The 12,607-nt window shown below is 45.5% G+C and overlaps 1 protein-coding gene across 1 annotated transcript in view; it reads right to left on the reverse strand.

Annotated features, from left to right (window-relative positions):
- LOC114768845 (rho guanine nucleotide exchange factor 26-like) overlaps window positions 1-12,364 on the reverse strand; it is a 28,646-nt gene extending 16,282 nt beyond the window's left edge. The window contains exons 1-8 of the mRNA XM_028961226.1: window positions 12,093-12,364; window positions 10,588-11,702; window positions 10,066-10,114; window positions 9,376-9,521; window positions 6,626-6,682; window positions 5,852-6,012; window positions 529-681; window positions 202-331 (exon numbers count right to left, since the gene is read on the reverse strand). Coding sequence (XP_028817059.1) covers window positions 202-331; window positions 529-681; window positions 5,852-6,012; window positions 6,626-6,682; window positions 9,376-9,521; window positions 10,066-10,114; window positions 10,588-11,691 — 1,800 coding nt within the window. The 5' untranslated portion in view covers window positions 11,692-11,702; window positions 12,093-12,364. The remainder of the gene's footprint in view (window positions 1-201; window positions 332-528; window positions 682-5,851; window positions 6,013-6,625; window positions 6,683-9,375; window positions 9,522-10,065; window positions 10,115-10,587; window positions 11,703-12,092) is intronic.
- Between the last annotated feature and the right edge of the window lie 243 nt (window positions 12,365-12,607).

Consider the following 12,607-nt stretch of genomic DNA (forward strand, 5'->3'; position numbering starts at 1 on the left):
GTGTCGGACTGGTTAAAGTAAGGAGGGGAACATTGGAGAAGGAGATGGAGATGGGCGTACGATAATTAAAAAGGTAGGAGGAGAGGGAGAGGTGGGAACACTTCATTTCCTTAATGTGGCTAGCTGAGAAAAATGTGTATTTTGCACAGCCATATCCCTGTAACGCACATCTCAGATGTGCGCTACGCGCCATTCACTCACATCCATGAGCAGTGGCAGGCGGGTGGCACGCTGCATGGGCAGGATCAGGAAGGAGATCATGGGAAGGCCTCGGCAGTCTGAGTGAGCTTCAATTCGGTTCAGCTCCTCTTTAAAGGATGGGTTCTTTGATCTAGGCCCAAAGTTCAAAAATATATTACACAGATACACAATGGTAGGGTCATAAAAAAAGATTTTATAGTTGGTTATTTATATTTAGAGTTAGTTATTTATATTTATACATTTGATGCATAGATATCATTACACATCATTTTAATGAAAAAAAAATGTGTCTGCACACATGCATGTGTATTGTATTGGTGGACTCACAATAGCTTTTGCAAGGTCCTCTGCTGATACACTTCATTAGAGCAGTATGTCACATAGGGGTCAAAGTTCGACTTGGCGTGTCTCATGACAATGTCGCTAATATCTTCAATGACAATGTTCTGTTGATGTCGGTCTTCTAGCTCCTTGAAGAACCTATGAAGACAAGACGGAGGGAGGGAGACACTATGTGAAGAAGAGCGAGAAAATGTTAAACCATTTGCATGTTGGAGATGCCGTGAATCGTATTAGTCTGACTCATTTGGATCTCCCCGTTTTACTAACACACTCTCACACGCCAGCAACAAAGCCAGGAAACCGTGCTAACACCTCTCTTCCCAGCCTGCAGACAGATGACAGGAAGACCCTTCCCAGCAGGAGCCGCAGATGTCGGCTGATTTCTGATGCCCCATTCCCACAGCGAGGGGCAGGAAGGAGGTCCAGCTCATCAGCCTTGTCCCCCGCACAGCGACTGTCCTCGACCTGCAGGCTATTCCTGGCAGGAATCTCGGGGAAACAACCTGCCCTTCCACCAGGTGTATGAAGCCCTTTTACTTCAACAGCAGACAAGTTGAGGATCTCAACCTGACAACACGATATTCCCAAAACATATAATATTGTACAGATAACAGCATAAATGCCTGCACATTCAAACGGAACAAAAAGGAATTTTAAAAGGGGTTTAAAACTGTAGTTTTTCTTCAACAATTAGTAAATGCCCAAGAACTTTGTTGATCAGTGATTAAATGTGATTTGTTATATATAAAAGGGTGGTAGTGGCCTAGTGGGTTAGACACTCGACTATGAACCAGAAGACCCAGGTTCAAATCTCACTCACTACCAATGTTTCCTTGAGCAAGATACTTAACCCTAAGATGCTCCAGGGGGGACTGTCCCTGTAACTTCTGATTGTAAGTTGCTCTGGATAAGGGCGTCTGATAAATGCTGTAAATGTAATGTAAATGTATATTACATTAGTTCTTTTTCCCCATACACTCCGTAATCACACAGTTTTTAGGTGAATAAATACATTTATAACGGAAAACATAGAATTCAGAAGAATTAAAATAAAAAAAAATAGAATTTAGGAAAAATTACAATGGAATTTAGGAAACATTAAACCTACAGATCCTGCAATGTGAAGAATGAAAACACACTCTAATCACTTCTGTCAGGCAAAACTGAAGGGCGCTTTGCATTCCAACACCCACCAGAGCCTGAGCCCAGAGCCCCAACCCCCACAGCTCCGCCACACTATGCCACACACAGGCAGCCGAGCCTTGCTGAAAACCCAGGTTTTATCAGAAATAAGCATTTTCAAGACAGGTTGCTGAACCGGTGCCACCAGCCACAGTGGTGACTGGCATGAAATGAAGGAGTGCACACTCTCTGTTTTTTTTTTACATTTTCCAGAATGCTGGAGGATTTTGCTTAACCTCTGGTTATCCAGAATTGCCAATGAAGTCAGAATGCATTTAGAATGACATTGGAAAAAACATTAAAACTGAAACTGTGCTAGTCCTCCGTATACAGTACAGGCCAAACGTTTGGACACACCTTCTCATTCAATGTGTTTTCTTTATTTTCATGACCATTTAGGTTGGTAGATTCTCACTGAAGGCGTCAAAACTATGAATGAACACATGTGGAGTTTTGTACTTAACAAAAAAGTGGAGACCTGGCCTCCACAGTCACCGGACCTGAACCCAGTAGAGATGGTTTGGGGTGAGCTGGACCGCAGAGTGAAGGCAAAAGGGGCCAACAAGTGCTAAACACCTCTGGGAACTTCTTCAAGACTGTTGGAAAAGCATTTCAGGTGACGACCTCTTGAAGCTCATCGAGAGAATGCCAAGAGTGTGGAAAGCAGTAATCAGAGCAAAGAAACTAGAATATAAAACATGTTTTTTATTTCACCTTTTTTGTTCATTTCTTCATGTGTTCATTCATAGTTTTGATGCCTTCAGTGAGAATCTACCATGTAAATGGTCATGAAAATAAAGAAAACTCATTGAATGAGAAGCTGTGTCCAAACTTTTGGCCTGGACTGTATACTTTCAGTTGGACCAAGACTTTGTGTGTGCTACACATTTCCAACTCTCCATGCTTTGACCCAAAGGTGACAGAAGAAGCTGTGTGCAATTCACCCATTTGCATTGTAACAGTTTGCCGCCAGCTAAATAATATCTGTTTATCTGTTAACTATCAAGCTGAAAGCATATTGCCACCTATCATAGTTGTGACAGACATGCATATATCAATAACTTTATGTATACCGGTACAGCAGTAGAAATAAAATGGCCTAGTTGATCTGTTACTGTATCTCCAATAAACTGTGTGTGGAAACATATTGCCTGATGACAAGCATGGCAAATCTTTCTTGCTTCAAAAAACTAAAAAAAAAAAAAAAAAAAAAAGAGACATGAGATACAGAAAAACACAACCGAAGTGTTACAATTCAACAAAGTTTATGTTCAGCAATATCAAATTTCCATGTACCTACAAAATTCTTCACCGTACAAAGTGTACAATCGGCTGTAAACAAACAAAACACTGCTCGGGATTCCGGCGAGAACATGGCAGGTGCTTGCGGGACAATGTTGCCCATCCAGTCCACCCAGTTTTGGCCTACCTGCAACATGCACTAGCGTGTACAGTGCCACACCCTTATACAGAAAGAGGGAAAAGTTGGCTGATGTATGCTAGATGGTTTTACCTATGCGGTCCCGGTAATAATGTGGCTTACAAGAAACGGACCCTCTCAAGACAGAAAGGACACACGCCCTTCAAGGGATAAACCTTTCAAAAGTCCTGCCGACCGTTTAAAAGCAACGGGGGGTTTGTACTCGAGCCAGTTGCTTATTCTGTGATGATGTTAAGAAGTGAGTGGGGTGGAGAGAGCATGAACTCCCCCCTTCACACACACACACCAACAGACCGCATGTTGCAGCGGTGCATACTGTCCTCTTTATTAAGGGGAAAGAACCCCATGAGACACATAGAACATAGAAGTCACAGGGGATAACAGAGGAGAGGGCTACCTTTAGTAGAACTGGATGCATACGGGGTACACACACACACCACTGCCATCCTTGAAATTATATACAGAACACTGTACGATCCTCTACATTTTACGTTAAAATCTTGTTCGTGAGACTGATCTCTTTTTGTTCTGGTGCTGTTACGCAAGACGATATTATTGCACACCCGAATAACTTATTACTCGTCCATGTTTACTCTTCTTGCACATAAAACAGTACTGATATGACACACCTACCTGCAAATTCAAGTCATGTCTGCACAACAAGACAATACTGTGACCTTTTTTTGGTCTGTTTCGCATTGTACCATGGGTACCATGGCCATGAATGAACGTTGTCTCAGTTTGAAATGCACTGAATATACGGGCGAAATGACAAAAACAATCTTGCTTGACTACTTGACATGACCTGTGTGTGAATGCTACGCTGGCATTAATGTTGTTGGTGCGCCAATGAAAACGGTTTCTAATTTTGCATCCTCTGACAGAATTTACTAGGAGATGTAAAGCGCTCATGAACCCGCCCCCACTGCTTCTTAATCCACCTACCATTCAGAGAAGCCTCTCTCACCACTCACACTGCGGCTAATGAATCTAATTCAGGCTCCGACATCCGTCTGGAGCGTCTCGTGATTAAAGGAAACGGAGATGTCTGTCTGGCATCCATCATTTTACCGCGCACCATCTGTATATTTGACTGTAGACCAGGGTCCAAAAAATGAACGCAAGACAACACTGACTAACCAGAGAACAATCTGTCCCTGTCCTCCTCAGCAGGGCTGGAGAGTGCGGCGTCAGTCAGAGGACATCCAAGTCTCTCAAGAAATGGGCAACAGAGGGTGCTTTCATGGAAGTGGAGTTGGGGTGAGGGGGTCTCCAGAGAGTGAGGAAGTGTTTGGAAGTGAGTTGGTGAGAGGTTACACAATGGTATAGAGGCCGGCACATATGAGCGTTTCTGTCTGCGACTGTCTCCATGGTAAACAAAGGTCCTCCACAGAAACCAGGAGGCCGAATGGAACCTTGCCATCACCGTGGCGACAAAAAATAAGTCCCATGGTGGCAGAGGCAGTCAGCTCATGCCAACACAGTCAACGGACACCAACTCTTCTCTTCCTAAACTATGTAGCCATGTCAACACTTATTCAGTCACGGCCTCTTACAACACACAAGCCAAACTAAACACACACTAACCAGCGCCTTTTCAGCACCCGGACTTCCACACAAATCCTCTCTAACCCTAACGTGCCGCTGGATTTAAAGCCAGATTTAGATCTCGTAGCTGAGCCTCTCCCGAAAATAAAAGTGAGGTGTGCGGACGGGGTCAGTATGCTGCTCCACTGGACAGAACTCGCTGTTCCCGTGTTGCGTGAGACCATAATCTGTGAGGCATCCCAAACCAGGGTGCAGCCAGCGACTACCTGGCCATTCATCGCAGTCCGGCCCTCGAGGCAGCAACGCCACACAATAGATAACAACAATGTTCCTCTGCCAGAAACTGCACTGTTGAACTTGTACAGATTTCGTGGGGGTTATTATATCTGTGTGGCATTCGCAATGAGTAGCTGTATATGGTTTACATCACCCTCCTGTAGGGTAGTGCAGCATCAGCTAACCTCAAGACAACGGACAGGTTGATCAGTCGTGTGTCTCATTCTACTGTTGATGTTCTTGCATTGAAGAGGGTGCAGCTGAATCTTTAATTTGCACGTCTTTGCTGTTTGGCCATTGATAGAACTATTGCCAAACATCATTGTTCTAGCACAGCCACAAAACACAAAAATGTACCTGCAGTTTGCCCTACAGTTGGATCGCTCATATCATTGCCTTTGAGAACAAAGATTTTTTTTCCACTCTTCCTTATTCCGCCCAAGTCAAACAGACGTTTACCCTTTAGAGGAGTGAATTTTGAAGGATTAGAAGTTAAAGGTTTCTAGATTGGTGTAACTAATTTTCTGCCGTTAGTGCGGGCGCAGCAGGAGTTACGGGATAAGCCACAGCTTCACACAGCCTGGTGTCAAGTGAGGCTCTGCCACAAGCCTGAACAAGATCCTTCCACACACACACACACACACACACACACAGAAACACAGAGTCAACTGACACGCCCCATCCACACAATAGGCAAACACATAAATGCTGGCAGAAAACAACCACACATTATGTTCATACCAGGAGAATTCTTTCCAAACTTCCAAAAGTAATGGTCTAGATTGTCTTTGAATATTTTAATTAAGAAGCCACAGCAGACATCATGTTATGCTTTTGGAGCATTGAACCCAGAGGTCTTACTTTTTGCTGGCCTCACAAACGTCCATTAGGTTGGAGAAGAGATGGTGCTGCTCAGTTTTGGTCATGGTCTGGCTCAGCTCACTGGAGTTCCTGAACAAGCGTATCAGCAGCTCCAGGCTGTGCAGGTAACTGTGCTCTGAGGAAATGACCTCAAAAATGGCCTGAGGCAAGGGGAAAAAATAAAAATACAAAACTCATTCACATCCATCAAACCTGTCTGTGTTACCAAAAACCCTCCTAGTGCCTGTTACATGCTATGGGTCCTGACATGAAGCAGAAGGTTGGAGCTGAATGAGTTTAATTAACATGCCACACATAGCAGTAGTATGACTGTAATGGCTTGGGAATTAGGGTCATATCTCTGAGCAATGGTGGGCAGTTCAGACACAGGGAATGCGGCAACAATTTATTTGAGTAATTATATTTGGTTAACTGAGAGCCAGGAACCTTGCCATTGAATTTCTGTGTTACCATCTTGTGCCGGGGATACAAGAAAAAAACAAATGCCAAATATCTGTGTTAACTGCCCATGGACCTAGAACATTACATAATAATAAAAAGAGACAAATATTTTCTGGCTCCAGTGAATGACCTCTCCGAATGCGTTCACTCATGGCATGAACACACACAAACTCGCCCAAGCAGGCACTTCATACATCAGGTTAGACATTGAGTTGTGGAGTTCGAGAAAAAAAAACAGAAACACCCCACCAATCATCCCTAACCCCTTCTGGAGATGTATGCTATCCCTGGGGTGGGAGAGGCACACCATACCTCCTGCCTTTTTCTCTGCTCGGAGGTCAACTTGTCAGCTACTCCAGATCGTTTAACCTATAAAAACAAGCAAAAAGAGCAGTCTGTCTCCATCATCTTGTTTCATAATGTTAAAAATCAGCAGTTTGGGTATAATATGTGATTGTAGACCAAAGCCCTGGTAGGTGCCATGAGGAGCTCATATAGGTGCAGATTGCAGAGTATAGCCAGTCAGCCAGTCTCTGCCATGCTCCATACCTGGTCATCAGGCTCTGAACATCTAGTTTGGGGTGGTGGACTAGGGAGAATGAACCTCTGTAATATTTCTGTGTGTTGTATGACTGATATGAAAAGGCAATTGTCCAGTATTGGGTATTGTATTTTTATTACAATTTCCAAAATGGTAGGAAATTTTACAGTAACTGATCCAAATAATACTCCATTGATGAGAATAAGGCAGAGAGGAATATAAAAAGTATTTCATTATCATTTGTCCTGGCAGCTAAATACGTTCAACCATGAAATCATACCATTATTGAAAGGCTTCTGCTTTGTTCTATAGCAAATGAAATGCTTTTTATCGACTACATCACAAAAAAAAATCCAATAGAGTGAAGGGATATTTTAAAAGACGTATATAGGAACATGTGCACTGAAAGTAATGTAATTACCTCTGGCAACATTATTAATCTTTTAAAAAGAATAAGAAAATGTAAAACTTCTTACTATTCTGGAGTGTCTTCCTCAACACTGAAGAGTGAAGCTGATGCGTTTCATTTTAAGGCATTACAAAGTACACAAAATTTTGGTATCAACCAACAGTGTGACTCATAAAGTCACATTACACCAGTACACCAAAAGGCACGTAAAGAACATTCTGTTAACCAGGTCAGGCAAACAGGACCATAAAGAGCACGGCAAATACAAGCCTCGCCACAGAAAATGGGGATCTGTCGGACACAGAGAAGGCTGGATTTTTACTGTCTTTGTACCCAACAATTCACACATTCAACAGGCATAAGAACAGGATCAAATTTACCATTATAATAGATGGAAAATGGGTGGAAAACAGAGGGTTCCTCCAGAGGGGTCAAGTGACAGGGCCACACCTGGGATCAGAGAGGCTTTGGGTGACCTCCACAAAACCGTACCGTAGGCCTAAATATACAAACATACATCATAAATTTGTTTATTTGTATATAGCTACTTTGCATACTGCCACCTAGACGGCCATGTTTTCAGCTAATTTTGTCAAACATTCTGTCTGCACCAATTTTTACAAGACTCATGGGACAGAACATTGGCCAACGGAAGGATCCATTTCACCAGGGAGGGGGGAGGCATTGTCAGCATTTCACCTTAGCCGTCCTTGGCATTACAGAACACAGATTTCAAAATATATACTATATAGCAGTACCGCTGGCAAATGTGCATAACAATTGCGGTCATGTAGGACTTGAAAGAGTTGACTGCTCTCCTCAAATGCTGTTGCAGGTCTCAGTTTATGAACATGGAAGAATGTGGAAGATTATTGCTTGTCATTCATTCACATATACTGTATGTGGGAGTGTCTTTCTACACCGAACCGCTCCTTCGTGACACAAGGAAGAAAAACGAGTCCCAAACCAACAGCCCCTTGGCAAACACCAAGACATTATATTAAAAAGCTACTGAGGTAAGCGTGCAGGGAACCTCAGACTGTCATCCCTTTCGTGACGACCCATTCCCAGAGGACTGAACTTCAACTAGCTGAGGGGTTTCCAGCTCAATATAAGGGTGTGGCAGACATGAATCACTGGAAGACGACTGTCAATCGAATGACTGGAAACGGAGGACTTCTGAGAAGGCAAGAGGGAAGCCTTTCTCCGCTCCGCTCTGCATGCTGAAGAGCAGATGGGCAGAATTACGGTCAGCAGAGAAAGAATTACGATTAAACAGAACCATGCAGACGGACAAAAAAACCTCCCAACTGATCATTTCCCATGATGTCACCCGAACATCTGGAAACAACAACGCATGCCCACGTTTTTACTGACACCTTCACAATTAAAGAAAAAGAGCTGATAGGGCGATCATTAAACGTGGTCTCCCACAAAAACACTTTAAAACTAAGTGTTCTTATCGCTGACTTCAGGCAGTATATAAACTTGAAATATATCCTTGTAAATACGCATAAGAGGAGCAGATCCACTGGAAGATTTAGTGTGGATCGGAGTTAACGGACCAAGAAAACACAGACCCGAGAGACAGTTACACCAGGGTGCCATGCAAATGGTGGAAGCATGAAGGTCCGGGCATGAAATGACGTTTGCTGAGCTGAGAAACAACATGACGTTTCCTCCTGTCAAAAACACACACAGTCCAACAAAAAAAACAATCCCAGAATTCCAAAAATGTCCACCACACTCTTTTTTTCCTCATGCCTCACCAGGCTCGTAGCATTACCAAAGAGAAGCACAAGTAAGCAAGTTCACCACAATCTCACTTCTGAAACCCTTCCAGAACATTCCTGCCATTCTGGCAGGCGCCCGAAGTAGGTCAAGTTAGGAGTAAATAAAAAAAAAACCTTTTTTAAAAGGCGAAGGGACGTCTAAACGAAAAAGAGCATTTCAGAATCCTGCCATCCCAAACCAATGACGTAATGCTGTCAGCACGTCTTATATCACCCTGGATGAGGTCTTCTGACAAATGCTGTTAATGTACACGTAGATCAATAAGATGTTCAAGTAGTGTGAGTCTATATCCCTGTGCCAGTGTCTGTATGGACTGACCACACTGAGTTGGCCCCAGGATGTCCGGATGGGCTTGTACTGGACCACAATGTTGTCATCTGGCTTTGGCTCCCTGGACTCCGCATCCTCGTCTGAATCATTATGAAGGGCCTTCTCCTGGAAGTTCTGGTACAAGATCTCATCATCTACAAAACACACATCGGTCAAGTCAGCTTGAAAGTGAAGCTGTTGTGAAACACACAACGAAATGTGTCCTCTGCATTCAGATTATGGCTCAGATTATTCCTTACCCGCTAGGCCACCACTGGGTGACAGCACAGGGTCATGGGGGGTGGTACATGTGACCACAATTGAATTGTGTGGCATAATTAGTCTTTGAGACAAGTCTTCCTCCTCCACACGCACAAAATACACGTAAACACACAGAAGTAACACTTTAACACCTTCACGTCCTTCCTGGCCAATTCACAACAACTTCCTCTGAACATTCATCCCCTTCATTTGGTCAGGAAGAGTCAAGCAGTACTTAAGATCCACTGGCGGTGCGCACTGGATTGATTACCTTGCTAAGTGACTAAAAGGGCAAACCTACAATCATCTCCACGGGATCAAAAGGATTCCTGTGCTGCTTGGAACAAAGGGCCAGAGGAGCCACAGGAAAAGGGACATTCTCTACACCCGCCCCCCAACCGAGAGCCCCCAACAGTGGGGGGCAAGACGGGAACTCACCTTCGCTGTCAAACGTCCTCTGGGCCGGTACACCTTTCTTCGTCCTAATCTGAGCGGGAAAATAAGACGGCCGACGTGAGCTCTGTGTTGGTATTGATTCGGGACATCCCCTCCCCCTACTTACGCCCGTCCCCCCCAGGTACAGGACTAGAGGCTTTATTGGGTCATTAACACAGCTTGCCTTCATTGTTCCCACTGGGATGTGACACTAAAGGCACGGGCTCAAGTGGCGATCTGTCCTACCCCCTTATCAGTGGTCTCTGACCCCCCTGACCTCGGTGCGGACCAGGGTTATACCCTCCACCAAGGTTCACAATTGGAGGTTAAATCAAGTAGGACCTACAGAACTTTAGATGTCATTCTTCAAATCACTGTAATGTCAGTGTTATGGACATCCCTGCTAAACATGTCCCAGCGTGCAGGTTCATCTGGTAAACTTAGTTACCAGTAAAAAGCCATGAATTCCAGGAGCCCACACAAAGGTCAACGGTAGCAGCATAACCCAAAACGACTTGGACCAACCTTGTTATTCACTGCGCTCGCAGATCTCTCTGGAACCTTTGGAACACGGAGCACAGGCTGCACCCAGGGATCCATGGAAGGCACATCCACATCCACGCCACTCACTACGGCCCGGCGGTAGGAAGTGGAGCGCAGGCCCCTCTTGAACGCGCCAGGGCTTCCATTGCCATCATGGCGCTTCTCCTCATCCTCTATACTTGTGGAGAAGTAGGGCCCATTCTCCACCATACTGAGGGCCTTCAGGGCCCGTCTGGTCGGTTCCAAGATGCGCCCCTGGATCTGAGTGGGAGACACGGGCTGGGAGACTTTCCTGTTGGATGCCAGTGCCCTTGGGATGATCTGTTGTGTGCCCATCTTCCATGCTGCAGGACTGTCTGTGCTCAGCACTACAGGCGATGGGGGCTGAACCTCAGGAGTCTGGGAACCTCTATCTGCTGGGGAAGGGGTGCGAGGTGTAGAGGGGTCGGAGGAGAGGGAGGGCAGGCTGGACGTAGAGCTGTGGCAGGATGTCCGGAGGGACGGTGATGGAGCTCGTCTCTCCTGGGGCTGCATTGACATGGAGAGGTTTAGGTTGTTGTTGGCCGGAGTCTTCTGTTTAGAGCATGGACTGTCAGGTGATGAGGGTGTGGTCCCAAAAACGATCTGATCCCTCTGAGACGATAGAGTAACTGGACGGGAGAGGCGGGTCTGTCTGTCCAGAGACTTAATGTTGTCCGGGGAAACCGCGGCCTCGTTTCCGTTGATGTTCCCTCCATCGGTCAGATGCGCCTTGTTATCCAGAGCAGATTTTTCAGATTTGGCCTTCACCTGACTGGACAAATAGGCAAAGCTAAACCTTCTCACCACCCTGGATTTGCCTGAGGGCTTGTTCAGCTTATGCTTCAGCACCATGGTGCCTCCGGCCAGCGTGGTTTTCTCCGGCTGGGACAAGGTACGAGGGGGGCTGTCCTTCAGAGGGAAATCGGTCATATGGATGCCATCGGTCTGGTAACTGAGAGGTCTGGGTTTGAACGCCTCCCGGGGGGCGTTGCGGTTCGCGGGGCGTGGCTTCCAAAGAGGAGTGATGTTGTTATTGGAAAGGTCCACCTCGTTTCCCAAGTCCATCGCGGGAGGCTCTGGTGACACAGGGCGACGTCCGATCAAAAAAATAAAATAAAAAATGAAAAGACGGTCACAGCGCAAACATTGCGGAGCGTGACCCCATCGTGACCCCAGCGTGACCCGCTACAGCGATTACGGCGCCTCGCAACTCAACTCCGATTACTGATTAACGAAAGACACTCAGTGGGGTCACAAGGTATCACGTCAACACGGTGTCGCAAACGAAGGTTATATCGAAAGCAACTTCAGTTCATATATACATATGTATATACAACTGTAAGATCCAGTATAAAGACGACATAAAATTACACACAGTCAAGAAGTAAAAGCATCAGAATTATTTAAACAAACTTTTTTGTATAAAAAAAAAGCATTGTATAAAAAAACACTTTTTTTTTTTTTACCTCAGTCCGTGTTCCTTGCGAAAAGTTGTAATATTGTAATTATTCCGTCAGGTCGGAATTCATTTCCTTTCTCTCAGGAAAAGCAGATAAAAATAAAAACGACCCGAAAGCGGACGAAAAGTTTCCCCGAACTCGCGGCGCGGCGCGACCCTCGCGGACACCGGGAGCGCGATCCGCCACGCGCGCGACCGGAGCTCGAGTGAACGACGCAACCTGCGACAGTCAGAAAGACGGACGGACGGACAGAGAGACAGACAGACAGACAGGGCTTTTCCAAGTTCACGTGACGTCACGCAGACGGAACACTTCGCAGACGCCCTTATCCAGAGCGCCTTGCAGTCAGTAGTGACAGGGACAGTCCCCCGGGGTTAAGTGTCTTGCTCAGGGACACAGTGGCACTAAGTGGGGTTTGAACCTGGGACGCTGGGCAAAAGTGATATCCTGCTGAATTGTTGTGGAGGCGGGAGCGCAGTGGACCACTGCAGGCCGCTAATGGAGGTTTAAGTTAATGACTT

Source organism: Denticeps clupeoides, chromosome 19, assembly GCF_900700375.1.
Source record: "Denticeps clupeoides chromosome 19, fDenClu1.1, whole genome shotgun sequence".
Lineage (NCBI taxonomy): Eukaryota > Metazoa > Chordata > Actinopteri > Clupeiformes > Denticipitidae > Denticeps > Denticeps clupeoides.